The sequence below is a fragment of the Heterocephalus glaber genome, unplaced genomic scaffold, assembly GCF_053883595.1.
Source record: "Heterocephalus glaber isolate CG9 unplaced genomic scaffold, H.glaber_assembly_v1.0 deba00000331, whole genome shotgun sequence".
Lineage (NCBI taxonomy): Eukaryota > Metazoa > Chordata > Mammalia > Rodentia > Bathyergidae > Heterocephalus > Heterocephalus glaber.
The window spans coordinates 60,677,342-60,702,990 of NW_028258142.1; the positions used below are offsets into that span (position 1 = coordinate 60,677,342).

A 25,649-nucleotide genomic window follows, 5' to 3' on the forward strand; every position below is an offset into this window, starting at 1 on the left:
AACGAAAGCTGATTGAAGACCCAGTCCTGGCTGCAGAGAGGCTCAGTGGTGAGCACCTGCCTGGTGTGTGAGGCCTGGGGTCCACACCCAGGACGGGAAATGGGAAGAGAAATCCAAACAGACCCCAGCCGACAGGGCTTTCTCTCCTTCCTTCGTCTTTCTTTTTTTTCTTGTACTGGGGATTGAACCCAGACATTTTTTATTTTTTATGACAGGATCCAAATCTTTAAGTTGCCCAGGCTGAGCTTGAGCTTTGCATCCTCCTGCCTCAGCCTCCCAGTGCCGGGAAGGCAGGCGGGCACCACCGCGCCCAGCTTCCCGTGTACTCGAAGCCACCTCGGCTTCTTATGCTGCCAAACGAACTCAGCGTGCGGGCTAGGAAAGCCCCACCCGCAGCAGCGTCTCTGGGCGACAGGGACAAAGTCGCCAGTGTGCGAGCGCGGATCCCAGCCTCCGGCTGCTGCGGCCCGGCGGGCTGGGAGCTCGGACTCGGTGGGGCACAGGCTGCCCTGGCCCGGTGCGCGGGCTCCCGGCTGGAACATCCTGGCTGGAAGCAGGTGGCTTTTTCCTCCCTCCAGAGCCAAGGCGGGCAGCGCGGCAGGTGCCTGGAATCAGCACTCTGGGAGGCTAAGGCAGGAGGACCACAAGTTCAGCCCAGCCGGGGCCACTCTGAGACTTAAGTGACACTTTAAAACACCTGGCGTGGGGCTTGGGGCTCGGGGCTCGGGGCTCGGGGCTCAGCGCTCAGCCCTGGGTTCAATCCCCAGCACCACAGGCAAAGCAGTGCGCAGGGGCAGTGGCTGTCCAGCCGCTCCCAGTCCAAGGCCCGGCCTGTGCGGGCTGGTCTGAACCCCAACACCGAAGGGGGGACAAGCAGGCCAGGCTGCGGGTGATCACCATTCACCCTGATTTCAGAGGAAAGGAAAGAAGTTCCCCCGGGCGTGGTGGCGCACGCCTGCACTCCCAGCACTCGGGAGGCCGAGGCAGGAGGGTCGCTGCGAGTTCAAGGCCAGCCTGGGCTCCACGAGATGCTCCCAACAAACCAAAGGGAAAGGGAAGTTCAGAAGCGAGGCGCTCGGTCCCCCTGCGGACAGTGTCCCGGTCGCACGTTGGCAGCGCGGCTTCCGCACGTGGGGTCGGTCACGCGCCACCCCCACCCCGCGGTCCCCGCTCCACCCCGGGGCGGGAGTGGGGGTGCCGCCCGGCGTGGGCGGGGCCGAAGGAGGAGCCGCGCCCGACCCGTGCCGCTGGAGCGCGCGCTGCGCACTGCGCCGGGCATAAAGCGGGCGCGGGCAGAGCGGGCGTGGAGAGCGAGGATGCGGCCCCCGGCGCTGCTGCTGCTCGCGGCGTTGGGCGGCGCGGGACTGAGCTTGGGCGGCCCGCAGCCGGGGCGCGGGTGAGGACGGCGCCCCCGTCCCTGCCCCGTCCCCGCCCCATCCCCGGCGGCCGGGCGCGGGGCGCGGGGCCTGCACGCTCTCCTAGTCTCTTTTCCTCTACTTTTCTTTCTTCTTCGGGGGGCCGAGCGCAGGGCCTCTGCCCTGAGCCGCATCCCGGGCCCTGTTAACGTTTTCCTTTCGGAGACGAGAGGCTGGGCTTGAACTCGCATCCTCCTGCCTCAGCCTCCGGAGCGGGGATCGCGGGCGCGCGCCCCCTCGCCAGCCCTGGCCCACCCGCCCTCTGCCCCGCAGGAACCGCTGCGCGCACATCGTGACGAGGGACGTGAGCTGCGCGGTGCTGGACGGCAGCGAGAGCTTCGTGCAGGCGCAGCCCGGCTGTCCCTGGGGCCCGGCGCCCTGCCCCGCGGCGCGCGTGTGAGTGGGGACGGCGGGCGGCTCCCGACCCGAGCCCAGACCCGGGGTGCAGGGCGGGGAACCCTCCCCGGACCTCTGCGTGCGTCGGCCTCTCCAGGAGGCCCGCGGACTTAAAAGCTCGCTCTTTCCCCGACACCCGGGAGGCCGAGGCAGGAGGGTCACCGCGCCTTAGAGGGCAGCCTGGGGTACACAGCGAGACCCTGTCTCAAAAATCAGACAAACCCAAAAATGTGCCTTTTCTTTTCCTGTGGGCTTGGGGACTTGCTCAGAGTAGTCCTCAAAAACAGCGAGAAGCATTAGTCATCTTGCTTATAAGAACTTTGGTATCTTTAAAAAAAAAAAGGAGGTTCGAGGCCTGGGGCGGGGCCGCGGGACAGTGTGCCCAGCCGGGCCTGCGTGGGGTCGGCCCGGCGCTGACGGGATTGCTTCCCGAGAAAGGGCTGCTTCCCGGGCACATCGGGGACAGGCGGCTCCTGCGCCTGGGACAGCGGCTGCGCCCGACGTGGGTGGGGCCGGTTCCACGAGGGCCGGGGGCTGGGACCCTTGTGTTCCCCGGAAACGGAGCCAAACGGGCTGCGAAAACCTAGCAGAGCCCGCCGGCCACACCTGAGGGCCAGGTTTGCTTTCCTCTTGAACTCAGTGTAGCCGGGCTGGCTTGGGACTCTGGATTGTCCTGCCTCAGCCTCCCCTGAGGGCTGGAATTTGAGGGGTGCACGCTGTGGTCGGTTGGATTGGACCCCAGAGCCATTGGCCAGCAGTCGGTGACTGGAATGGGAGCGAGGAGGAGGAGGCGCGGTGGGGGGATATGCTTGGAGTTTGGGGTCAGCTGCTGGGAGTGTTTGGTTCATTTGCTCCGGGAATGGGGCTTTTGTTTCAAAGGTGATTCCTTTCTGTTTTCCCAAGTTTCTTAGCTGCTTGGAAACCAGACGATTTAACCAAACCGCAGTGAAGCTCGTGTCGTGGGCTGAGCAACCCCCAGAACCCCAGGTTAATGGGGCGCAGTGGGTTGGTCCCACCTGGCAGGCCTGCAGGTGGGGCAGCCCTGGGGGCTGAAACAGCAGCTGAGGCCGCTGGGCAGGGCTGGGACCCTAGGCGGGGTCCCCAGACCTCATCCGGTTTCCTCTGCGCACTTTGAGGAAGTAGGAGGGTGAGGCCCAAGGGAGAAGCTGCTTTCTGTACTCAAAGAGGCTGTTCGCAAGGAGGACCCCTCAGCCGGGTGGTGGTGGTGGTGTTTTGAGACAGGATCTCGCTGTGTAGCCCAGCCTGGCTTCGGACTCACCGCGATCCTCCTGCCTCAGCCTCCCGAGTGCTGGGATCACAGGTGTGCGCCACCACGCCCGCCCTGCCCCACCGGGATTGTCGGGTCAGCCCAGTCCCGATTTGCTCTCGGAACTGAAAGAGAGGGTCAGAGGAGCGGGCTGTGAGTGTACTGCAGGTGCGAGTGCACACTCGTGTGCACAGGTGAGCCCCGCCCACTCTGCTGTGGGCTGAGGCACCTCGATGCGGTGCAGTGCGCGCTGGCGTTCGCAGCTCCACCCGGGGGCTGCAGTGGGCTCCTCTTGGGCGTGTGGCTGGGCCTTGGCCCACAGCTCAGGGCCAAAGAAGGGGACGGTGCGTGCACACGTGTAGTCCCGAGAATGACCCTCAGCTGCCAGCCCCACTCAGGGGTTCAGAATTAGGAATCTGCACACGCACGCAGTGCACACAGGCCCCACGTGTGAGGACAGCTCCGGCAGGAAAGGACCCCCCTCTGCTGCCTCAGCCCCTCTGCAGTGCGGAAGTTGTCCCCAGTTAGTCCCGACTCCTGAGTTGGATCAAGGATTTTTTCCTAAGATAATTGCTTTAATTAACTGACCTGTGTATTTATTTATTCGTGGTCCTGGGGACTGAATCAGGGCTTTCACATTGAGCTACATGGCCAGCCTTTTTTTTTTATTACAGTGGACCCTCGAGTTACAACCTGACTCACAAACAACTTGAGTTAGGACTGGAATTTTAGTTTTAACTTAAGACCAAAGTCCTGAGTTACGACCCCAATGCTGGCCGCTTGTGCTTACAGATGGCCTCGGACACAGATTTAGCCCTTAAAGAGTTCAGGAAGGAACATGACAACATCCTTTCCTGTGTGGGTTCACTGAGAAATCCTGGGCCTGTGTCTCTCTAAGGACACTCAGATCTGCCTGTGTGCAGGAGAGAGAAGTTGAAGGCTCCATTGACCTACGGGAGTTACAACCCAGCCCTCAAGAATGAATTGAGTTTGTAAGTCAAGGGTCCGTCATTATGATTTTTCCCGGTACTGGGGATTGAACTCAGGACCATGTGTGTGCCAGACAGGTGAAGCACCACTGAGCTAAATCCCTGGCCCTTCAGTCCACTGTATTTTGAGACAGGGTCTCTGAGTCACAGAATTGCCCAGGCTGGGCTCAACTTTCGACCCTCTTCCCTCAGCCTCCAGAGTGCTGGGCTGACAGTTATTTTACCCTATATTTGCATATTGAGAAATCAGATCTCCTGGAAAATTGCTGAGGACGTTTTCTGACTGCTCACACAAACCCTTGTAGGATAGAAACAGCTGTCTCTTGCGATGAGACAGGGTCTCACTGTGCATCCCAGGCCAGCCTCGAACTCACTGTGTAGCCCAGGCTGTCCTGGGACTCACAGCAACCCTCCTGCCTCAGCCTCCTGAGTGTTGGGTCAGGTGTGCACCACTGTGTCCTAAGCGGCTTTTTTAGGGGGAGGCGCTAGCACCCGCTGTATCCTCGAGTCCTCCCCCAGCCAAAGGAGTCAGCTGTGTCCTAGGAAACAGGCCTTCCTCCCCTGTGTGGAGTGTGTGTCCGCCCGGTGCGCGGTGGGCACAGGTTCAGGGCCACCATACTTTGCTCACTGGGAGTCCAAAGAGCCGTGGACCCGGGCAGGACTCAGGTGACCCCCACCTGTCACGGCTCTGATTCACGGCCAGTACGGGCTTCCCTCACTTCTCAGAGCTGATGGGTCCCGTCCCTGCTGGAGTGGGCTTCGGGGTTAAAAATAGCAGCAAACACTTGATGGGAGAAGTCTCCAGCCTGGTTATCCCGAGGGGACAGGTGGGCCACAATGGGTTCACGTGGCAGCCAGCCGTCCTCGTGGAAGAGAAGGGAGAGGCACTCAAAATTACCTCGCAGATGAGTTTTCTTCCTTTTTGTGGCGTGGCTCTGGGGACTGGTACGAGGCCCTTTGCACTGAGCTCCATCCCTAGCCCTTTTTTATTTTTTATTTTCAAACCAGTTCTCACTGAATTGCTAAGTTGCCCAGGCTGGGCTCCAACTTGGCACCCTCCCGCCTCGGCCTCCCCAAGGTCTGGGATGGCAGGCGTGTGTCACCGCGCCCGGCTTCCTTCCCTCTAGAAAGGGGGGACTCGATTCTGGTCTGAAAATGCTGTGAAGGCAAACATTCAGGGTGTGTCACCCAGACCAGGCCGCCTGCTCTGCACTTTTTCCACCTAAGCAAATTCCGAGGGCTGAGGGAACTCAGCTGCCTGCCTGTCGGGACCACTGAGCCACCGGTGGGAGAGACGCCGCCGGGTCCCTGCACCTGCACGGGTCGCTCCGCGCCCTGGAGGCCTGAGCTGGGCCAGGGCCTGGGTGTCCTGCTGCCCACCCTGGGGGGACGAGTGGGTGGGTTTCCCAGTCCCCCTCCAGCTTCTCCCTGCCCGCCTCCCCAGCCTGCAGCTCTTGCTTGCTGCTCTTGCTTTTCTGTTTTGAATCCAGGCTCTGCACTGAGCTGCATCCCACACCTTTTTTATTCTTTGGTTTAAGAGAGGGTCTCACTAAATTGCCAGGCTGGGCTCAAACTTGCAGCCCTCCTGCCTCAGCCTCCCCGAGTGCTGGGATGACAGGTGGGAGTCACCACGCCTGCCCAGCTCAGACCCGAAAAAGTCCAAAGACGGGTGTTAAGCCTGAGTTCCCAGGGACCAGAACAACAGCTGTGTCTGAAGACAACCAGGTGCTTAAAAACTGAGCGACTCAAGGGTCCTGATGTGGGCCTGTTTCATGAGATTTGTCCCTGGGTTATCAGGACAGGACAGGACAGGACAGCTTGGCTGTCACAGGTGTGGGGGTTTCATTTTATCTTGGGCACTGTGAACTGAGCGCAGGGCCTCCGAAGCCAGGCGCGTGGTGTCATGAGCCGCCTGCAGCCACACACACATGAGTCACCCCAAGCCCGGCTCCATGGGGGTGCAGTTTCCGTAACTGTATGATTGGAAGCCGCAGCATTTAATATTCCGACGAGTGTCCAAACCCAGGAACCAACCTCGCGGTGGAGGTGAGACACATACCCATCGCCCCAGCTCCCCCATGCCCTGGGGAGTCCTCCATCCCGGCCCACATCCCTCCCTGCCATCCCCCATCTGCTTTTCATCCATCACCCTGCATTTTCTAGAGCTTATGTCAGTGGTGTCAGGTGATATGGCGGGGCTGGGTTCTCTGGGCCCAGCTTGCTTGTGTTTGAGACAGGGTCTCTATGTTGTCATGCTGGCCTCGAACTCACCAAATCGTCCAAGCTGGCCTTGAACTCGAGGTGATCCTCCTGCCTCAGCCTCCTGAGTGCTGGGGTTATAGGTGTGCACCAGCAGGGCTAGCTCAGCGCTAAGTGAATATTTCTGACAGAGGGAGGCACTGTGGGGTATGGCAAGGACCCTCGCTTGCCCTCTGAAGGTGGCAGCCGTGGAGGAAAGCAGAGGGGAGTGAGCCCAAGTGGCGGGGCTGCTCCCGGTCAGGCAGTCGGGGGGCCGGGGGAAGCCTGAGCGTTGGGAGCGGGCACCTCGGTGGCTCTGGGGAGGTGCTGGTGGGTGAGTGCGGGTCCGGGAGGGACAGCGTGTGGCGGAGTCTGTGTCTGGACCCCCTTGGCCCATGGGGCCCGATGCCCCTGGTGACCTGGCCATAGCCTGATTACCACAGCTGGAAGAGGCTGCGGCACTGAGCTCAGGACGCCAGCTTTGCTTGGGGGACATGGTGCGGCCGAAACGCCAGGGCTGGGAGTTGTGGCTTTGCTGTTCAGGTGACGCCACCCGAGCTGTGCTTCCGACAGTTGCCTGGCAGGAGTGCGAGGTTTCCTACAAGGAGAGGACTCGGCCAAAGGCAGGACCTGAAACGGGCAGATAGGGTGACCGCTGCGGACCAATCAGAAATGCTCACTTTTCAGCCCTTGGTTTGCACATGGGCAGAGCCAAGCAAAACCCGCTGCTCGCACCCTTCCTTTCCATATGGCCGGGAGCCAAGGAGCGTTTGTCTCCACAGGGCCGGAGGCCCGGCACTGCCGCGTGTTCTCTGGGACCAGTGTCCCAGCCCCTTACTCGCTCGCAGGGGAAGCCAGACTGGGGAACCTTGGACATAAAAGACCTTGCCCTCATACCTGGCCAGCCTCTCTCGCCCCTCAGAGCTATTTCTTTTCTGTCCTCAATAAACCTACACCTTCGCTAAGACAAACCAACAAAAACCCAAAGCCAAGCTGGCGCCCTGTGCACAATGGGACGGGTGGGCCAAGGTAATGGGGCTCTGGCAGGGTCCCGGGCGCAGGTGCGCAGGGCCTGGGGCCAGCGCCTCTGGTTGCTTAGCGACAGCAGCATCCCGAGCCTGCAGAGTGGTCCTTAGTTACGGGCAGGGGTAGAAGGAGAATGTGTTGCTAAGAAAGGCACATGGGTTGCTTGGAGGTTACTGGGACGGCCTTCACCCACGAGCCAATCAGAACCTCATCGTTCATCACCTGACCTTGGAAATTACCCACGATACATTGTGTGAAGGCCACAGTCCATTGTGACAGCAGGAGCCCATACTTTTAGTTTATGCACATTATTGACATGGGGAATGAATGCACACGTGGTGAATCTCATAAAATATCATTTCAAAGTACTTTTACACACAATTTTATTTTTGCTATCAGCCTGTTTTATTTTAGTTGACCTAATGAGTTTTTCAATTTCATTCTTTGGGGCACAAGTTTGGCGTGCATAACATGACACTCATCGTGGGGAGTTGGTGCACGTTTGTTGATAGCACATCTCAGTCCCTTTTCATCCCCTCCCTCTGTCTCCTGGCCCCTTCCCATTGGCCAAACATCTACCTCCCTGTTTCCTGCTGTCTGTCTTTTATCTTGCTCCTTAACTCACTTATGCTTCAGGTTTCTCATAGAAGCAAAACTGATGTTTAAGCTTGCACGTGCAAGAGTTTTCTTCCAGTGTCCGGAAAACGGAAGAAGCTTATTTGTGTCGGTGCAGCTGGGGATAAAGGCATGTCCGGGTAGGGCTGGGGATTTAGCTCAGTGGTTCCACCGCCTACCTTGAAAGTGCAAGGTCCCGAATTTGATCCCTGGTACCAAAAAAAAAAAGACGTGTCCGGGTCTTGCCAAGTGTGCCAGCCTTGGGCCGTGTGGGCACTGGTGAGGCATCTGGAATAATTTGTGTCTTGTCCTTGCAGACCCCAGATAGCTATGATGGCTCCACCCTGGAAAGTGGGGGGTCAGGGAGGGTCATGGCGAGGCCTGGGGACCTGGAGGGTGCTGCTGAGCAGGGATGGAAGAGAGGATGTGTTGTGGCTTCCTGCAGTCGCTGAGCACAGCCTGAGCTGAGCCTGGGGTTCATTTCAGTCGTGGAGACTAAGTTGGGACAACTGTACAGGGCTGGTGTTTTTAAATGGAAATGATTAAAGCAGGTGTGGTAGTGGACAGGAGGCTGAGGCAGGAGGGTCACGGTGAGCTCCAGGCCGGTCTGGGCTGGCTACACAGTGAGTTCAAGACCAAAACCAAACAAAACACCGCCTCAAAAAAAAACCCAAACGCTGAAAATAAGGGACATTATCTTAAAAATCAATTTCGCGGCTTCTTGGAAAATGCCATATTTGCTTGTGTATTTTATTTGCAGAAATTATCTGGGGCATGGGTGAGCGCCCACCTGTGGGGTAGGAGGCCAAGAACCGCCCTGGACCAGGTGTTAATTATCAAACAAAATGCAGGCTGCCTAAGGTTTCTTTTTTTGCCGTGTTGGGGATTGAACCCAGGGCCTTTGCACTGAGCTGCGTCCCCACCCTTTGTATGTTTTATTTTGTGGCAGGGTCTTGCTAAGTTGCCCAGGCTGGGTTTAAACTTTGATCTTCCTGCCTCAGCCTTCCAGAGTGCTGGGGTTACAGACGTGCACCACCATGCCCAGCTAAACTGTGTAATTTTGATTTTTTAAAAACCCTGAATTTTAAGGAAAGGGAAAGCAAGCCACACGTTCCCAGCTTGGTAACAGATCTCAGCTGGACCCTTTTCCTCCTCCAAAGCCGTCTTTTTTGCCCTCGCTCTTGGTTTATGATTGCTGTGGACCCAGAGCTGCTCTCTGGGCGTGGGTGGCCCCGGAACCCCCAGGGGTCCTAGTGAAAACCCAGTCCACAGGCCTTGAGGGCTTCACTAAAGACTCTGACTCAGGGCCCTCTGAGCACGTCACAGTAGCAGTCACCAACCCTAACAACTGCCCATCTCAGCTCCTCCTAAGCGAAGTTCTTCCCACTTCCTCTTCCTGTGGGGCGGCCTCTGTCCCCACGGGCCCCAGCGGCAAAGCAAGTTCTCCTCATCTGGCTCCGAAGCCCTGGCCTTCTGGCCCCGCCCGAGTCCGCGGGTGGGCACGGTGTCCTCTTCCTTCCTGGCTCAGCCTGGGCCGTGTAGCAGCGCGGGACTCGGGGTCAGCGTCCTGCCCTCCTGGCCAGCGGCTGCGGGTTAGGAAGCAATGAGGGTGTTTTTGTTTTCAAGTCCCAGATCGAATCGGCCCGAAGGGAGAACCGGGTGCCCTGTCCGCCCAAAACCTCTGCCCGCCTCTGGGTTTTCTGTTCTTTTTTTTTTTTTAATTTTTGTTTTTTGGTACCGGGGATCGAACTCGGGACCTTGCGCTGGCGAGGCAGGCGGTGGAGCCACTGAGCTAAATGCCCGGCCCCCGGCTCTGGGTTTTCTGTTCCTGGGCGTCGGGCACCGGTGTGGCCAACTGCGGGCTGCGGGGCCCTCGCCCCAGGTCTGCAGGTGGCTGTGGGTGGAGCGGCCTGGCCACTCTCCCGGGGCATCCATAGTACTCCCAGCACCGGGAGGCTGAGGCAGGAGGATTGCTGAGTTCGAGGCCAGCCTGGACCACAGTGAGACCGTGTCTCAGGAAAATGTATAACCCTAAAAATCAGAGCAGCTGTGGGGAGCTGGGTGGGCGGAGCGAGCACAGCTGCCTGCGGCCTGGCCCCCTGTGCAGGGCGGGTGGAGCTCGGAGAAGGGGCTGGGAACCCCCGACTTGTGGAATCTGGGCCAGCAGGGAGGAGGAGGAGGAGGAGCCGGAGCCCGGGGTGGCTCGCGAGTTTCTCGGCGCACGTCATGAGGAGGCCCTGGCAGATGCGTCCCGGCCTGGACTCGGGGTGACCTCACCGGGCGGGTGGGGGCGGCGCCCTGGGGTTGGCAGCCGGAGCAGGTGGCAGGGGCCTTGGGCGGGCTGTGCTTGCGGGGCGCACAGCGGGTGGCCCTGCCGCGGGGTCCTGCACGCTCGGGCTTGTGCGGATCGGGGAGGCCCCAGGGACCCACCCGGCCGCCGCTTCCCACGGCCGGGAGGGGCTGATTGGGGAGCGAGGCTCCCCACCCGAGATGAGGTCAGGGCTGGCAAGGGGCCCCGTCCCCCAAACCCAGGAATAACAACCGTCCTGGCCAAGCCCCGGGCCTCCGAGCTGCCGGGCTGCTGCTGCTCCCCCCCGCCCCCCAAACTCCCGGATGCGCTGCTCGCCAGCCCAAGGCCCCGGAGGACAGGACGTAGGTTCGGAAGCCCGAGTCGCAGTGTAAACGCAGAAAGGCATTAATTCAAGTGGAAATGGAGAAACCCACCGCTTACATTGTGCTTTGGGAAAGAGGCGGTCTCCTGTGATTTTACTTGGAACGCACGCGTTGCTCTGGTCTAGGACCTGTTTTCTAAACATATATAAAGGACATTGCAGTCTGATTTTAACCAGAACGCATGCATCTGACTTTTAGATCATTAGATATGCTTTGTATTTCAGAAAACAATTGCCCAAGCGTTCGGGCTTTTAAGATTTAGATGCAGTTTCCTAAAAAGCCGGACAAAATGTTCCTATTTCTCCACTACCATGCTCCCAGTTTCTCCATGCTGACGCCTGATTAAAAGTTTGAGAAGTGGCAGGAACCACTGAGAATTCCCGACTGCGCTTGTGCATGAGCAGGGCCCTCCTCCTGATGTTGCAGGCTGTCTTTGTAGATGTGCATGGTTTTATTTTACTTATTTTGTCTTTTGGAGACAGTGTCCTGCTCTGTAGCCCAGGCTGGCCTTGAACTTGCCAGGCTCCTCCTGCCTCAGCCTCCAGAGCTGGCATTAGAAGACACAGTGGGTCTGGATGGCAGGGTTCCTTCCACCTCGGCAAAGCCACTCTCCCTTCAGTGAGTTCTTAAAGCACACTGGGTGCTGGACTTTGCGGTCTCTACTGGCTGACTGCATTTGCTTTTGGCAAAGTATCAATAAATACAAAGAACTCGTATATTTATTCATTCATTGATGGTTAAATAAAAAAAGACAACCCAAACACAAAATAACCACACGGTTGCCAGAGCAGTTCCTAGAAGGCCAACCTAATGTCTTGTCTGTTTCTGCATTAGATGGCCAAGGCCAAACTCTGTCACGCTCTGTGGGGTGATCCCGACCCGACGCAGCATGGTGACTGAGCCCTGCGGGTCTGGCCAGGTCAGAGTTGCCCAAGCTGAGCTCCATCTTGCAACCTTCCTGCCTCAGCCTACTGCAGTGCTGGGAGGACAGGTGAATTAGTGCAGCGGGAGGGAAACCTCAAGAGCTGCAAAGCTGGTCTCCTTGGCCCAACGCTGGCCTTCAAGGGGAGCCTGAGGGTGGGCAGCTTGGACACCTTTCCCAGCCCCAGGATGGGCTCTCCTCCCCGGATCCTCTTGGTCCCCCTGTTCCTGTCCACACAGCCAGGCCAGTGGACATCTGAGAGAGGAGCTGGCTCTGAGTCTGCAGAGGAATCCCAGTCTGGCCTGCACCCAGGGCACTGCACCTCCCAGCGCCAGTAGCCTGTCAGCGAGCGTCCAAATGCACGTGGTGCTTACTAATAACCCAGCTACTTGGGAGGCTGAGGCAGGAGGATGGAAATTTTGAGCTTAGCCTGGACAGTTTGTGGCCTTGTCGAAACCCTGTCTCAGATATTAAGTGGGGGACTGGGGATCCACAGAGGAGCAGATGTGGACCGGGCTGGTTCCCAGGAGTCAGCTTGGCTGTCCGGGAGGCTTCCTGGGGCAATGGAGGTGTTCACGCTGCTGAGTTCCTGGAATGTGGGACCAAGGACTTCAGTGTAGCTTATGGGGCACTCTTGGCTGACAGCCACCTCCCACACGGCTCAGCCCTGGGTCACATCTCCTGTGACTCCTGCTGGGGCCCTGGAGCTTGGTTGGTTCTGGAGAACTCAGATTCACATCTGCTCTGGGTCAGACCTGTGGGTGACTTGGACTTTTTCTTTTCTTTTTGGTACCAGAAATCGAACTCAGGACCTTGCACTTTCGAGGCAGGCGGCGGAACCACTGAGCTAAATCCCCGGGCCTTCTTTTGGTTTTTGAGACAAGGTCTCGCTATGCAGTCCAGGCTGCCCTTGAACTCGTGGCGATCCTTCTGCCTCAGCCTCCCGAGTGCTGGCATGAGAGGTGTGTGCTTTTAATATCAACCTGGGCAAAAGTAGACATAGTCTCGTTAATTACTGTTTGCTAATCAATTTTTGATCCACTTAATCACTAGCAACTATCCATTACTACCTGCCTAGCGACTAAGTGAGACCCTGACTCAAAAAAGGGCTAGAGACGCCCTGAGCGCAGCGCGCGGGGGCCTGAGGAAGGCGTGGGTGGGGGTGCACAATGCACTCAGTCTAATGTTTTCTTCTGGTACCAGGGACAGTGCTCAGGACGGAACTTTCGAGGCCGGCCCTGCGCCACTGAGCCAAATCTCCGAGCTTTTCATTGTTTATTTGGAGGAAGGGCTGGTTAAGTTGCTCAGGCTGAGCTCGGACTCGGGACCGTCCTGCCTCAGCCTCCCCGGTGCTGGGATCACAGGTGCGCGCCCGGCTGAGGCTGTCCTTGCCCTCCCTGGCCTACTGTCGTGACGGGGAGACTCGCGGTCACGCTCCCAGGCCCTTCTCGCGGCCGCCCCGCACTCCCCCGCCCCACACCTGGCCCCGCGGAGTCCAGTGAGGGGCGGGGCGTGGGCGGGGCTGTCGCTGTGGCGACCGGCCTGGGCGGGGCGTCCCGGGCCCCGCACGGGGGCCCTCGAGGCTGCGTGGGGGTCTCGGACGCGGGCCCCCCACGCGTCCTGGGCAGCCCGCCGAGGGTGGGTGTCTGCTTTGGTGTGGGAGTAAAGCCTTGCGGCTCCCGACTTCAGTGTATTCTCGCAGCGCTAGAGACCAGGTTCAGGGTCTCCCGCCTGCCGAGCCCGCCCTCCTGACTTTAGCTTTTGCAGCCCTGAGGAGCGGACCCGCGGCCTTTGCGTGGAGCTGCGTCCCCGGCCCTTTTGTATTTTATAGTTTGAGACGGGGTCTCGCTAAGTTGCCAAGTCGTCCAGGCTGGGCTCCAGCTAGCGACCCTCCTGCCTCAGCCTCTTGAGTGCTGGGGTCACAGGGTGCACCAGGCTGCAGCTGAAGAGCTCCCCGCAGGGCCCGTTCGCTCCCGCAGGGCCGGCAGTGGAGGGGCTCCCTCGCGGCCTCCTTTCCCCGACGCAACTGCCTGCGCCCCGCGAGCATCTCCTCCCTCTGGACTCGCACTCGGGTCTGCGTCCCCGGCTCTGGGGCACCTGCAGCACCGTGCCGGACCCCACCTGCCGCCTTGGTGCTGGGGCCCAGGTGAGGCCCTCACTCCTGGAGCCGCCGCCCGAACAGGGACCCGCGCCAAGTTTGGGCGAAAACGCGTTAAATGCTTGATTTTTAAAAATATTTGTTATGGTAAAAGACAGGATGTCTTTAATCACATCTCATAAAGACGCTCAGGACCCCAGAGCTGCTTCAGAAAGCGGCAGGGGCCGGGTGTGGGAGGCGGGGGCAGGAGGGCCACCGTAAGTTTGGGGCCAGCCTGAACTACATAATTCAAAGCCAGCCGCCCGCACTCCATAGTGAGACCCTGTCTCACAAGAAAGAAAAGGAAGTGCCGGGAATGATGGGTAAGTGCGTTTGAGGCAAGGAGGTGTATTTGGAGAGGAATTAATGCCAGCGCGTCCTTTGCCACAATGAATTTTTTAAAGTGTCCCTGCCCACCACTGTAGTCAGCCCCCCTTGTGTGAGCAGCGGCCTCGGGGTGCAGAGAGGAGAGCAAGGGCAGAACATGGAGCTGGGGAGGGGAGCCTGCCCCGGCCTCCCCGGCTCTGTCCCTCCCGGCCCTGGCTGCTTTGCCCTGGAGGACTTTGCCTCTGAGTGTAGCCCCAGCACAGGTCAAAACCCCGGGCAGCTGAGGGACAGACGCGTCTGCTCACGGCTGGGCCGGGACTCGGTGGCCGAGGCAGCCAGAGGGTGAGGACAACACCCTGTCGGGGTCCGGGGCACCCCCAGCAGGTGGGCACAGGGACCCCAGCCGGAGTCCCCTGGGAGCACGGGCAGCACCGGGCGACGGCTGCTTCCTGGGACTGAGCAGAGCGGACCCCACCCTCGCAGGTACCGCGTGAACTTCAGGCCCAGGTACGTGACCAGGTTCAAGACGGTGACCCAGCTGGAGTGGAGATGCTGCCCCGGCTTCCATGGTCCGGACTGCCAGGAGGGCCCCCGGTCCCCCGCCGCTGGCCCGCGCCCCACATCCGCACGGCGGCGCAACAGCATGAAGGCCCCAGGTGAGTGTCCCCGAGGGGCGCTTCCCCCCGGTCAGGGCTCTGAGGGGAGCAGAGAAACCCACGTGTGTGCGGCTGGGGGTTCAATCTCCAGCACCTGGAAAGGAGAGGAGAAAGGTTGGGCGAGGTGCCGCATGACTGTGATCCCAGCACTCAGGAGGCTGAGGCAGGAGGATCGCCTCGAATTTGAGGCAAATCTAGGCTACATAGTTCAAAGCCAGCTTGAACTGCAAAGTGAGACCCTGCCTCAAAAAAGAAAGACAAGGGCCGGGAATTTAGCTCAGTGGTTCTGCTGCCTGCCTCCAAAGTACAAGGACCCGACTTTGATCCCCGGTACCAAAAAAATAAAGACAAAACAGAATCTATAAGACCCATAGATCTGAATTTAAAGGAATTGTCTTTCTAAAAATAGATGAATAGACTCATTCTCATTCTGTTTGGGATGGCTCTCTCCCTGAGCTGCATCCCCAGCCCTTTTTATTCTTCGAGACAGGGTGCTGCCCAGTCACTAAGATGTCCAGGCTGGGCTTCAGCTTGTGTCCTTCCCCAAGTGCTGGATCACACAGGTTCACCAACACACGCCTCCTACTTTGATGTGAAGAATGGTACCTGCTGTTAGTAATCTTGTGCACGCCTGTAATCCCAGCACTCAGGAGGCCGAGGCGGGAGGATGGGCCATGAGTTTGAGGCCGGCCTGAACTGCATGGCAAGACCTTGTCTCAAAAACAAAACAGAAACAAAAACAAAAAACCCTCAAAACCCATGCAGAAGTTCATAGCCGCCTAGTGCAGGTTCTCTTTTTGGGCCACTTTGTCCTCCTGGGTAGCAGCAGCTTCTCACATCCTCCCGTTGTCTAACTGAGGCTTCTTGGTGAGCCCATTTACTTCTGTTTTCTGACTCCTGGCTTGTAGGGAACAGGGAAAGGGGACGTTACTAGAACCCCTGCAGTCAGTCCTGGTCTCCTGTGAGCCATGACAGCACAAGGCGAATTAATAGAAGCGAAAGTTAGAGAAGAAGCTGAGCTTTGGCCCTGGTCAGACGAAAGCCCGAGCTTGCCACATCTTTATTCGGTAGATTGGTAGATCGGGAGGAACAAATGTAACGGGTGACTCAGGGCAGTGCAGTGAAAATCTTAGAACAATGAGGAACTATGTGCTCCTCCCAGGATGTCTCCAGTGGTTGGAATCCTGCCCTGGAGCATCACAGCATCACCGGACCACTGAGGTTTTGCTGTGCCCGGAGGCAAAAATGGAGTCACGTCTGGACACGCCATAGCTGGCCTGTAGGCAGGAGAACTTGCCCTAATCATGATTTAATTGTGAAATGGTTTTTCCCCAAAATTATGTAGAATGGCTCCTGACCCTGGCTATTGTGGTTACAATTCTTTCTTCTTTAGATGTTTCTCTGGGGTGTTTCTGGAAGCGGACTGGAACCCGTGCCGTCTGTGGCCAGGGGCTGTGTGGGTGGGAGGCACCCACAGCTGGGCGTCGTGTCCCCCAGCTTAACTTCTCCAGCCTCCTAATGGGCACCTAGGTGCTCCGGAGTTGTCTGAGGATGCTCACACATCCGGCATGGTTAACACAGTGTAGTTAGTGCCTTCTAGCAGCCAGGGGTGCCTGTTGCCTGTGGCCTCCTGTGGTTTCCAGTGTTCTGTCCCCCTCAGGGTGCAAGCTGCTGGAGACCATGAGGGTCCCCGCACTGCTTGCTCACCATGATGAGCCACCAACGCATCCTCTCTCTCTCTCTCTACCCCCCCCTTCCCCTCCTGGGTTTTTTGAGACAGGCATCGCTATGTAGTCCAGGCTGGCACTGAACTCACCACGGAGCCCAGGCTGGCCTCTGATTCATGGCAATTCTCCTGCCTCAGCCTCCCGAGTGCTGGGACTGTAGGGTTGCAGCCACCATGCCCGGCTGGGGTTTAGGTGCATCCCTGTCCCTTGCTTCCGGTGTGGAACGCCACTCACTGTCCCCCTTCTCCATTCTGATAGATCATGAGCCCAGCCAGGCGTCCCAGCCCCGGGCCCCTCTGGCCCCGACTCGAGCTGAAGAGCCGAGGCGGGTGGGGGAGAGGAGGCCCAGGCCGCAGGAGCTCCAGGAGCAGCAGATCCAGGCGCTGGAGGAGAGCGTCCTGCACCTCACCCGGACCGTGGCGGGCCTGGAGTCCTCCCTGGCGGGCGTCAGCGAGAACCTGCAGCGGGCGGCCCAGGCCCGGGCCCAGGACGACGCTGGCGAGGTGCGCACCACCTGGCCGAGCAGCCCGGCACCCGGCCCTGCCAGCGTCAGGGGCACCGAGATGGCCTGGCTGCCCGGCGTCCTGCACAGCAAGGAGCCGGGCATGAAAGACATCAAGTCGGAGCTGGCCGAGGTCAGGGGTGCCCTGAAGACCAAGAGCGACAAGCTGGAGGAGCTGGCCGGGAAGGTGCAGGGCTACGAGGGACGGCTGCAGCAGCTGCAGGAGGCGGCGCGGGGCCCCACGGCCACCATGGCCTCGGCCGAGCTGCTGCAGGCCTACGTGGACGGCCGGCTCGAGGCGCTGCGGGCCGAGCTCCTGGAGGGCGTGGACCGCAAGCTGGGCGACCTCAAGGCCACGTGCGAGTACAAGCAGCTGGGGCTGCAGCCACAGTGCGAGGACTACGGCAGCAGCCCGCTGGGCGTCCTGGAGCTGCTCTCGGAGAAGGAGGCCAGCCTGAGACAGGAGCTGGGGGACCTCCGCGCCCGGCTGCAGGACCCCGTGGCCCGGCCCGGCTGCTGCGATGGGGGGACCAGCGACGGGGGGCCGCAGATCGAGGCGCTGCACCGGAAGATCGAGCGGGTGGCAGAGGCCGCCAGGGCGCTGAACGCGCGGCTGGACAACGAGCTAGAGCGCCTGGCTGCGCCGGAGGCGGGCGCGGACTTTGGAGCCCGGTGGGCCGAGCTGGACGCCCGGATCAACGCGATGGAGCGCCGCGCGAGGGAGCAGCGGCCCGGCGGCTCGGCCCTCCCTGGCCCCCCGCTGCCCGGAGCCCCGTGCTGCGCCCAGCTCGAAGGCCGGTGGCAGACGCTGCAGGCCAGGATGCAGGCCGAGCTGGACGCGGTGGCCGGCGGCCTGCGGGGCGTCGGGGAGGGGCTGGGCCAGCAGGTGAGCGCGCTGTGGGGCTGCGTGCAAGGGCTGAACGGCACGCTGCGTGCGCAGGCCGGGGACCTCGCGGGCCTCCAGAGCTCGGTGCGGCAGTTCTACAGCCACGTCTTCCAGGTCCCCTCCGACCCGCGGGGCCTGGTCACCCTTCCGCCGCCGCCGGCAGCCGGTAAGTGCAGCCGGACAGCCCTGACTTCTTCTGTTCTGCTTTTTGCTGAGACGGGGTCTCAGCACAGGCTGGCTGCAAACTCACAGCGATGCTCCTGCCTCAGCCTCCCTGTGCTGGGATGATTCGCGTGCCCGCCACGCCCAGCCTCCCCTCTATTTTCTCTCCTCTTGTCCTCCCCTCGCCCGTTTCCGTTCGGGTGAGCCAGGCCTGCACACCCTGGACCGAACCTCGGGTTTTGTGTTCAGGTCCCCCGGGGACGCTGTGTAAGGGGTCACTGGGCTGTGACAGGGCCTGGGGCTCGGGAGGTGAGCAGGGGTCACGGGACAGCCACTGTCCCCGGTGACCACGGTACTGCCTGCACACTGCCCCCCGCAGGAGCCCGAGTCGGGGTGGACAGGCGGACTTCGGCGAGCTGCAGGGACTAAGAGGCAGAGGGAAGCGGAGCCGGGCGTGGGGGCGCAGGCCTGTAATCCCATACTCGGGAGGCCGAGGCAGGAGGGCCACGGACAGCGCGTTTAAGGCCAGCCTGGGCTGCACAGTGAGACGCTGTCTCAAAAAACCCAAACTCGAAACAAGACCGAGACGGGCAGAGCCTCCTGCCGCTGAGCCTCAGCCCCGGGTCCTCGGGAGGGAAGGCGGCCGCAGGGCAAGGCCCGGCTGTGGCTGAGAGTGCTCGGGGCAGTCCTGGGCGCCTGGGTCTCCGAGGGAAAGGCACCACAGCGGGCGGCAAGGCCGGGTCCCTCCGCTCGTCCCCTGCGTGGTTTGGAGACGGGTCTCGGTGTGTCGCCCAGGCTGGGCTTGCACTTGCCGTGGTCCTCCTGCCTCAGCCTCCCGGACGGGCTGTCTCCTGGGACCCAGAAGGGTGTCGGGCTTCCGGGCGACGGGAGCCCTGGGTCACTGCGCTTCCCTCACTCCCTCCCTCCGAGCCCCGGCCGGTCGGTGTCTTTGCACATGCGTCCTGGACGTTCCTCCAGGGGAAGGCAGAGCACGCGCAGCCGCCCACTTCGGCCTCTGCGTCCAGTTAGCCATGGTGTCCAGAGGGAAGACAAACCAGAGCCGGGCACAGGAACCAGAGGTCCCTGTCCTTGAGTGGTCAGGGGTGGCTGCTCCGTGGAGCTGCGGGGACTGGAGATGAGAATGTGCTCACAACACGAGCCCTGCGTGGTCTGAGGGGAAACCTGCTCGGGCAGCAGGAGCAGCGAGTGCAGAGACCCCGGGGGCGGGCGGGGTGCGTTCGCTCCTGAACATCTCAGCGTGTGATTGGCTGAGGCTGAACAGGTGAAAGTCTAGGTGGTGAGCTCAAGAGAGGGCGGGAGGCAGGGGGTGCAGGTTTCCTGGGCCGCTGTAAAGGACTTGGATTTGAATACTATGCGTGAGAGCCCGCAGGGTGAATCTGAGGGAGCAAATGAGCCTCACTGCTCAGGCTCCTGCAAGCTGGCGTGTGACTCTGCGTCAGTCGCTTCCCTCCCGCTGCCGCCGCCTCTTCACTCTTCACGTGTGCGTTAGAGACCGGACGACGCCCGCCTTGAGAAGCTGGCCTTCCCGCGTCTGAGATCCCGCCCCTTCCGTTCGGGTGCCCGGGGCTCCGCTCCTTTCCCCTTCCTTTCTGACTTAGGGGCCGGCTGGGAATCTGCTCTCCCAGCACCCACAGCTTTGGCACCAATCTCCCCATGAGGCCGGGGATCCCAAGTTCAAGCCCAGCCCGGGACACCTAGCGGGACCCTGACGCACAATAGAAATAAGGAAATGAAGTGAAGGGTCGGGATAGCTCGGGTCGGGCTCGCGACCGCGAGGTGCGCGTCTCCCAGGTGGGGACCCGGGAGGCCTTCTGGTGCCGGGGAACCCCCGAGGCAGGGTGCGGGGACGCTGCCGCGTCACGCTTCCAGGGAGGGGCGGCCCCAGCTCGAAGCTACAGCCGCTCCAAGAGCCCCCAGTGACAACGCCAAGGCTTCCGCTTTCTCCCCTCTTCCCTTCCTGGCCCCATCTGTGCGTACTCCTCCCAGGACCTGGGCTCTGTTCATCACCACAGTTTCTCTTTTTGGTTTTTGAAATGGGGACTCACTATGCGGCCCACGCTGGCCTTGAACTCACAGCGATCCTCCTGCCTCAGCCTCCTGAGTGCTGGGATCACAGGTCCGCACCTCCACACCTGACTGTCACAGGGTTTCATTTAGGAGCAGGGTGGCTCTAAGCGTCCGTTTTTGTCAAGCTGGTCCACTGGGCTGCGGACTCAGGCCAGCGGGGGGCCTGGCGTCCTCAGCTGCACGTGGACCCGGCTCACTCAGGGAGTCCTATAGCCTGGCCGGGGAGCCCTGGGGACTCGCAGGTAACCCCGGAGGGGGAGCAGGGCCGGGCAGCAGGGCCCAGAGGGCCGGCTGTTTCCCCAGCAGGCAGCACTCACCGAGCCGCACCCACCCGGACCTGAGTCTGCGCCTCTCTCCTGGGCTTAGCCAGGTCCCCCAAGTCAGCGAGGGGATCTCTACCAAAAACCAAACCCCAACCAAAGCGATGCTGGTGCAGTAGTGGGTCCCTGCTCTGGGGTTCAGTGATAGCAAAGCACTTCCTGGCCAGGCGTGGTGGCGCACGCCTGTAATCCTGGCACTCAGGAGGCTGAGGCAGGAGGGTCGCTGAGTCAGAGGCCAGCTTGGACTACATAAAACCAAAAACCCAAATCCCATTGGTCCTAATGTCATGGAAGGGGAAGCACAGGTGGCAAGACAGCGACGGAGCCTGAGGCCTCGCTCACCTGACCACAGCCCAGGGCAGCACTGAGCTGCAGCTGCTCCCTCCTCCCAATCCGGACCAGGCTCGGTCCCAGAGGACTGCGGTTGTTTGCTCAAAGAAGCCCCCTGCCTCTGTGCACTCCGGGAGCCGGAGACCCTGACAGCGCCTGGCACGGGTGCGCTGCTCCTCCCAGCCCCTCTCCCAGTCCTCTCCCCCGCAGCACAGTGCCCAACAGCCTGCGCCTGGGGTCGCTGGGGATCTCCTCAGGCTCCTCTGGAGAAGTGGGCCGGCTGTCCGCGCGATCTTTGGAGCAGAGGGATCCGGTTTGGATGAGCAGAGACCGCCCAGACTGTGTTCTCTTTTTTCCTTGCACTTTTGAGACAGGGTCTGTATAGCCTGGCCCTCCTGCCTCAGCCTCCCGAGTGCTGGGATCCAGGCGCCTTGGGCTCACAGCAGCTCAGCGCGCCGTCCTCTCTGCCTGTCGTCCAGCACCTTCACTGCTGGCCAGGACCCAGGACGGCAGAGCCGGGGCGTCGGATCTGTGGTGGGCAGGAATTAGGACCCGGACAGCTTGGATGCCCCGTTCACCCCTGGGGCTCCGGGGCGGGCCCGCATGGGACAGGCCGGGGTGGCACGGGGCCACCCCGTGGTGCCCGTCAGCTGTCGCTAGGACCCGGGCCACACCGGGAGCCCAGGTGACGCGGCCACCAGGAGGGGCCCGGAAGGGCGGCCTCCGTTGACCCAAGTGGCGACGGGGCAGCGTGGGCCGCCTTGGGGTCGTTGTGGGCGTCCAGGGTGGGGCGCCGCCCCTGCCCGTGGGGCCTGCACTGCTGTCCCCGGTGCAGGAGAGGCTGGGTCACCGTGAGCCGCACCCCGGAGGGACACCCGCGACCCGTGCGTCTCTGCTTCCTCACTCAGCCCAGGGCCCGTCCGCAGCGCCGCCCACCCGGAAGAGCCCAAAGGTGCCAGCCGGGCCGGGGGAGGCCCCTACAGCGTCACCCCAGCCCGACCGCGGCCCCGCGCTCCCCCCGCAGCTCCCGCAGCCGCCCCCAGCCGCGCGGCCTGGCTGGACTGGGCCCCCGCGGCTGCCCGGCTCCGCGGGCCTCAGCACGGAGACGGGCGAGGCCGGGCCGCCAGGCGGGCGGGGAGTGTCGGGCAGGGGCCTGCCGCGGGGCGAGCACGGGCAGACCGGGCCCCGGCCGGTGCCCAGCGCAGAGGGCCACGCGGGCGCCCCAGGTAAGCCTGCCGGGCTGCGGAGTGGCGGGGGGCGGCTGGGGAGCTGCGCCCGCATCCTGGCAGCATAGCGGCAGGCCGGTCGGGCTAGGAGCCTGGTGCGGAAACCGCCTCGCTCGCTCGCTGCCTCGCGGGCTGCCTGGCCAGCTGCAGACAGGGACGGGTCGCTCGCCAGCTTTTAAACTTTTTTACTTTTGGTGTTATTGGGGGTTGAACTCAGGGCCTTTGTCCCGAGCTACACCCCCAGCCCTTTGGTTCTTATTCTGAGACAGGGTCTCTCCCGAGACACTGTTTTCCTGGCAGGTCTTGAATGTGATCCTCCTGCCTCAGCCTCCGACGGGGCTGGGCTTACAGGCTGCCTTTTCTCAGATGCCCTTTTTCTTCCTTGCTGCCCTGGATCATGGCTGCTGTGTTCTGCTGGGCTCCTGTCCACCCGGCCACACGGCCCAAGCATGGCGCATGGCTTGGGGTGCAGCCGGTCACCTGGCAGATGGGGAGGGCTTGGCTCCGCTTGGCGGCCTCGCTGTCTGTCGCTTTGGTTGCGGGGCTCCTGGCGCCTGCTGCTGTCTAGGACTGACGCCCCGTCTTTCCAGGGTACCCCCAGGCACCACCTGCAGCCTCCCCAGGTAGGTGGCAGGTGGGGACCGGGCTTGGGCGGGCGGGAATTCCTGTCCTCCATATCCCCGGGACACTGGGTGGCCGGACCCTGTGTGGTCCTGCGAGCTCCCTAAGGGCCCAGGACTCCAGGGCGCCCCCAGGTGACAGCAGCCTGTGTTACAACCAACCTTTTTGTTGTTTTTTGGAGGCAGGGTCTCACTATGTGGCCCTTGAACTTGTGACCCTCCCGAGTGCTGGGATGAAGCCATGGGGCACCATGTCCAGCCCCAGCCCCCGCCCCAGCCCCACCCCGTCATGCAGTCTGCCCCATCCCCAGCATCCCCTGGGGGTGCCGAGGTTTGTCCCGGTGGGGCTTCACGACCCTGGGCTAAGCCGGTTCCTGCCCGTCCCGGTCTGTGTTCCCTCCCCAGGGCTCCTGGTGCCTGCCCTGGTGTCGTTCTCGGCTGGGCTCACACAGAACCCGTTCCCCAGCGACGGGGGCGTCATCCTCTTTAACAAGGTGCTGGTGAACGACGGGAACGTCTACAACCCCAACACTGGTGAGTGCCCGGGGCTCTGGTCTCTGCTCTCGGCAGCTGCCAGTGTCCCCGTCCACGGCCGGGATCCCAGCCCCAGAAACTGGAGCAACCCGGTTTCCTTCCCAGGGGCCCAGGTCACTTACGGGGCTGTCGCCCGGGGCCCAGGCCACGTGGAAGAAGCAAGCGCCCGGCTTCCGCCTGCTGCTCCCGGGCCCCCTCCTGCTGCCTTCAGGGGACAGCAGGTCCCCCGGGGGTGCGGGGGTACTCTTCACACACCCCAGAACGCGTCCCCGGGGCCAGGGCACGGCGTGGGAGGCTCCGGGTGATCCCGAGCAGGGCCTGGCCACGCTGGGCTTGGACCCCGAGTAGGGACAGTGCACAGAGGCCAGCTCTGTCGCTGGGCCGGGAGGCCTCAAGTCACAGCTGTCCAAAGGAGTGACGTTTCAGCTGCTTTGGGGCACGCAGACCCAGGCCCTCCCCTGCCCCTCAAGCTTGCATTCCCTTCCTTGGTGGGCGCAGGCCCAGTGCTGCCTCCCCTGCCTCCTCCTTGGAGCAGGGGCCAAGCCAGGGCCGGCGGGACTCCTCTTGGGCAAGGGGGCTTGGGGTGCTCCCCACGGAGGGCCGCTGGGGTTCAGAGCTGAGCCCGCAGGAAGCCAGGCCGGGCGCAGGCGGTGGCAGAGGCCAGGGGGCCCATGGGAGCCATGCTGGGCCGGCTGCTCTTCCCGCAGGGCCGGGGTCTCCCTGTCCCTGGGCCAGGCCCCGCCCCTGCCCTCACCGCCCCTCCTCCCCAGGCGTCTTCACGGCCCCCTACGACGGGCGCTACCTGCTCTCGGCCACGCTCACCCCTGAGCGTGACGCCTACGTGGAGGCCGTGCTGTCGGTGGCCAACGCCAGCGTGGCGCAGCTGCACACGGCCGGGTACCAGCGCGAGCTCCTGGAGTACCACCGGCCCCCCGGGGCCCTACACCCCTGCGGGGGCCCCGGTGCCTTCCACCTGGTCGTGCACCTCAGGGCGGGTGACGGCGTGAGCGTGGTGCTGACCGGGGGCCGGCTGGCGCACGCGGACTTCGGCGAGGTGTACTCCACCTTCAGCGGCGTCTTCCTGTACCCAGCCCTCGGTGCCCTCTAGGCCAGCGCCCAGGGCCCGGCCTCCATGTACTCAGCCCGTGATGGAACGCCGTCTGGGGCCTGCATCCACTGCGCCCCGGCCCGGCAGAGGACAGGAGGGCGGGCGGCGGACGTGGCCGCCCCACTGTCACTGTGACCGCACAACTGGAAGGCCAGGGGAGCCCGTTCCCCGCTTCCCCCTCGGTCGTCCCCACCCCAGCTCCGGCTGGGGCTCCCTGGAGAGCGACACTGCGTGCAGGAGCAAAGTCCAAACACTGAAGGCTGAGCTGGCCACGGACGCAGCAGGGACTGTGGACGCAAAAGCTCGCCAGGCACCTTGGATGACATGTGCGACTGAAGTGCAAAGACGGGAGTGTCAATAAAGGTGTAAACCACGTCCCTTCTTGCGGTGCCTCCTTCAGCCATGGACTGGCTTTTCCTAGGGCTGCAGAAAGCAGTCTTGCCTAAGTTAACCTGGGCCGGAGAACGGGTCTCGCAGCATCAGCTGTTTCTGGCTCCGAGAACCGATGTGCTGGGCAGTCAGGGTTCCCTCCAGGGTTCCCTCCACTCCGCGGGCCGAGGCGGCTGCAAACTCCTCTCACCAGGCCGGGTCCCAGGGTAGAGAGCCGGCCCTCGCTGCTGCCCGCGCAGTACAGGCAGACGCAGCTTCAGATTCGGGTTCCTAAGCAACAAGAGGCCCAAAATAAACAGACCGTGGCTGGAACAGCTCATCCGTGAGGCCTCAAGCACTGCCTGAAGCCTCCAGGCACAGGGGACCCTTAGGAGCGAGGGGAGGTCGGGGACAGGGGAGCAGCAGGTCCTGCCTCCAGGCAAAGGAAACCCCGGCCTCCACGCAGTGCCTGGAGCGCCTGCAGGTGCCCATTTGGTCTGAGGGGAAGCAGCAAGGTGCAGGTTTGCCGCTGACTCTTAAAGCCTGGGCCTCTCGGTCCAAGAGCAGGAGAGACAATGGCTTTCTTGTCCTGTCTGCTGCTGAGGAACTGGCTGACAGGTGGAGGCAGTGGCCCTGGCTGTCCTAGAAGTGAGTCAGGGAAGCACCCAGGCAGCGGAGTGTTTTCAGGAAAGCGCAGCTGGCAACTCAGGCCTTGCCCGCTTCCATCCACGCAATGCCAAGGGGGACAAACCCTCCACAGCGGGGCAGCAGGGAGTGGCCCGGCACAGTGATGGCCCCCCTCCTGCCCAGGACGCCCCTGGAACCAGGACAACTCCTCCTCGGGCCTGTTCTACGCTGCGGGCTAGCGAGTGAGCCCAGATCTACTGAGACCCGCCAGCGCCCCGACACGGTTGCAGCTTCTGAAATCTGGGAGGGGTTCCTAGAGAGGCCAGGGTGGGTCCAGGGCAGCCCAAAACACAGGATGGGGACGCCCACATCCCACATGCAGCGCGGCCACAAGGCTAAGTGCTACCTGCAGTGAGGACTCTAGTCGATGCAAGTTCCTTTGAAATGATTTCCAGATTCACACTGCTCTAGCGCTCCTAACGCCTCTAT

General features: G+C 61.9%; 2 protein-coding genes across 3 annotated transcripts in view; one reads left to right on the forward strand and one right to left on the reverse strand.

Moving 5' to 3' along the window:
* The first annotated feature begins 1,229 nt into the window (after positions 1 to 1,229).
* Positions 1,230 to 24,539, forward strand: Emilin2 (elastin microfibril interfacer 2). Of its 2 annotated transcripts, XM_021265195.2 has the most exons (8): positions 1,230 to 1,396; positions 1,689 to 1,811; positions 14,489 to 14,661; positions 16,647 to 17,942; positions 21,585 to 21,902; positions 22,493 to 22,525; positions 22,928 to 23,056; positions 23,827 to 24,539. In XM_021265195.2, exons 1-8 carry the CDS (start codon positions 1,317 to 1,319, stop codon positions 24,162 to 24,164), a joined length of 2,490 nt encoding a protein of 829 aa, XP_021120854.2. In that variant the 5' UTR covers positions 1,230 to 1,316; the 3' UTR covers positions 24,165 to 24,539. The 2 variants fall into 2 exon arrangements, with proteins under 2 accessions (XP_021120854.2, XP_021120855.2); XM_021265196.2 differs by lacking the exon at positions 21,585 to 21,902 and having other exon boundaries at positions 1,231 to 1,396.
* Positions 22,071 to 25,649, reverse strand: part of Lpin2 (lipin 2) — a 68,433-nt gene continuing 64,854 nt past the window's right edge. The window contains exon 22 of the transcript XR_015444523.1: positions 22,071 to 24,824. The gene's annotated coding sequence lies outside the window, so the exon portion shown is untranslated. The remainder of the gene's footprint in view (positions 24,825 to 25,649) is intronic.